This window comes from Penaeus chinensis, chromosome 2 (assembly GCF_019202785.1).
Source record: "Penaeus chinensis breed Huanghai No. 1 chromosome 2, ASM1920278v2, whole genome shotgun sequence".
Lineage (NCBI taxonomy): Eukaryota > Metazoa > Arthropoda > Malacostraca > Decapoda > Penaeidae > Penaeus > Penaeus chinensis.
In genome coordinates this window covers 34943681-34946180 of record NC_061820.1, presented here as the reverse complement: position 1 = coordinate 34946180, position 2500 = coordinate 34943681, and the positions used below count along the sequence as shown (strand labels likewise).

Genomic DNA, 2500 nt, shown 5'->3' with positions numbered 1-2500 from the left:
TCCCCATACTCCTCCTTTTCTCCCCCCTTTACCCCTCCCTTTCTCCCCCCATACCCCTCCCTTTTTCCCCCATACCCCTCCCTTTCTCCCCCCATACCCCTCCCTTTTTCCCCCCCATACCCCTCCCTTTCTCCCCTCCCTCCCTCTCCCCAAGGTCAAGCGAGTAGCGCGGAGGCGAGGTCAGGGCGGGGTGAAGACAAGATGCACCTGTTGTAGGTGTAGCTAACCTCTTGGCGCGGAGGCAGGTGTCCGGGTCTCACCTGCTGCTCCGCCTGCTTCATGTACAGGTTAAAGGTGCCCTCGATGTAGCAGTACGTCTCCACATAATCTTTGCTGAGCCCATCCTTTCCTTCGCCCTCGCAGTGTATAGGACTCAGGATCTGCTTCGCTGAGGTGACGATGGAACCGGCCAGCAGCAGCACGGGCGTGTAAACTGTTATTAGGTTGAAGACCAGCGACCGTGAAAACACCGTCGAGCTACGCCGCGAGAAGTGGTGCAGCGCAGAGAATTTGTGCCACATTCTGCAAGGGAAAACGGGCGGTGAGTTAGCGTCTGTTAGGAGGGCGGGAGGCTGGGGATGGACTAGTAAGGCGGTTCGTAATGGGGTAGGAGAGAGGAGAATGAAAATGATATTGGGCATTGCGAGGTATAGAGAGATAAACGATTATATGAAAACAGAGACTAGTTTGAGTTTTTTTTTTAAATATATATATTTTCCTGAAATAGCATGATGAAATTTATATCAAGCTAAGGTCAATGGTATTAAAAGAGATGATAAAATAAAACACACTGATCCACACCATTATATAGAAAAGTGGTCCGACCTCACTTCAGACGTAGGCCAAAGAAGTAGAAGGGGAAGAAATTTGAAAAAAAAGAAAAAGTTATACCACAAAAATACAAAAGAAAAAAAAAAATGTACAAAATCACCTTTCACTTTCATAAAAAAAAAGGTGGCACTCATCTCAATCATCATAAACTGAAGATAATTATAGAGACGAGTCCAAGGAGAAGCAAAAAGGTGACCTTGTGACTTCGCTCCACACACCGCAAGGGCGAAATGAACTTGTATTTAATCTATGCATAAGAAAACCTACTCTCCGGGCTACACTTCCTCTCGGGTATTTGAGGTCGGACCACTGGGTTCCTATTTTATTAATACAAGAAAGGAATGAATGGAGATTAAGTTTTAAGAAATCTACTGTACGCATAAGCAGAGGATGGAAAGGTTGTCTTAGAAGGGGTTCAGCGTTAGAGAACTTGCAGGACTTTTTGTTTATACCAGGCACGTGTTTACACCCATTTTGTTTGGTTGTGTTCGGTTGGCAATTTGTGGCTGTACCTAGAACATATGGTGAACTAAACGAAATATATATATATATATATATATATATATATATATTGTAAGTACGTGAGTGAGTGTCTGTGTGTTTGTGTATTTGTGTGTCCTCCTAAACAATATTAATAGAATGAAGAACAAAAATACTTGGAAACTGTGAGATGAAAAAAAAAAAAACAATGATCATAACATACAAGAACGTAAAAAAAGAAAAAAAGAAAATTCAATCTAAAACTCCTACAAAAATTACGTTTCTGATTGTGATAGGTTTCCAGTCTTTCCTAAACTACATCGTTTCGAGTTAAGTCAATTTCGTAATACAGTAAGAAAAAAAGAAAAAAAGAAAACAAGAATAAACTGATTAAAGAATATTGGACAAAACGGAGCATGGCATTGTACGCACAACTTTACACACAATTTTACACGAACATAACCCACGACGCATTTCCCCGAACCGCAGCCCATTACGCAAAGAGTCCCCAGTCGAATGCACCGTCCCGACGACCGCGAACGAAAATCACAGCGACTCTACTCCTAGGATCGACAGTCCAATCATGGTCCGTAATTATCATGGATTCGATAATGCACTCGACGTCGATATTAGCTTTGTCAACTAGATGTCTTGAGACCACACACCCTCCCCTTTCCCCCATCTTGAGGAGTAGACTAGAGGAGGACCTACCCCAAGTTGGCCGAGGAAGAAAATGCCAGCTTTAAGCTCTTATCTATAAGGGGGGAATAATAGGAAATGGGTTTCTAGGGTTTTCTAAAGCGAGACGACAATGGGGAGGGACGTTCAGCGTGGATGGCGCAGTGTGTGGCGTGCAACGAGGACGGTCTGTGAGTTTGGGCTTGAGTGTGTTTGAGAGAGAGAGAGAGTGAGTGAGTGAGTGAGTGAGTGAGTGAGTGAGTGAGTGAGTGAGTGAGTGAGTGAGTGAGTGAGTGAGTGAGTGAGTGAGTGAGTGTGCGTGCATGTCCATATGTGTGCACGTATGTGTGTAGGCTGTTATTTTTTTAGGGTAACTAGGTATGAAAGTTTAAATTTTAATGTTCGGAGGCTGGGGGTTGTATAAGGCATTGTGAACTTTGCTGAGATCGCTTGGTATACTTAATTGTGTAGCTGTGCGTATACTGCGATATGCTGTGTCGTTTTAACGCGA

At 43.6% G+C, this 2500-nt stretch overlaps 1 protein-coding gene across 9 annotated transcripts in view; it reads right to left on the bottom strand.

Annotated features, from left to right (window-relative positions):
- Window positions 1–2500, bottom strand: part of LOC125033670 (innexin inx2-like) — a 400069-nt gene that overhangs the window by 28683 nt on the left and 368886 nt on the right. For 8 of the 9 annotated variants that reach the window (XM_047625434.1, XM_047625416.1, XM_047625441.1 and 5 more), the window contains one exon: window positions 228–522. In XM_047625434.1, coding sequence (XP_047481390.1) covers window positions 228–522 — 295 coding nt within the window. The remainder of the gene's footprint in view (window positions 1–227; window positions 523–2500) is intronic. The other variant, XM_047625406.1, reaches the window with a different exon arrangement.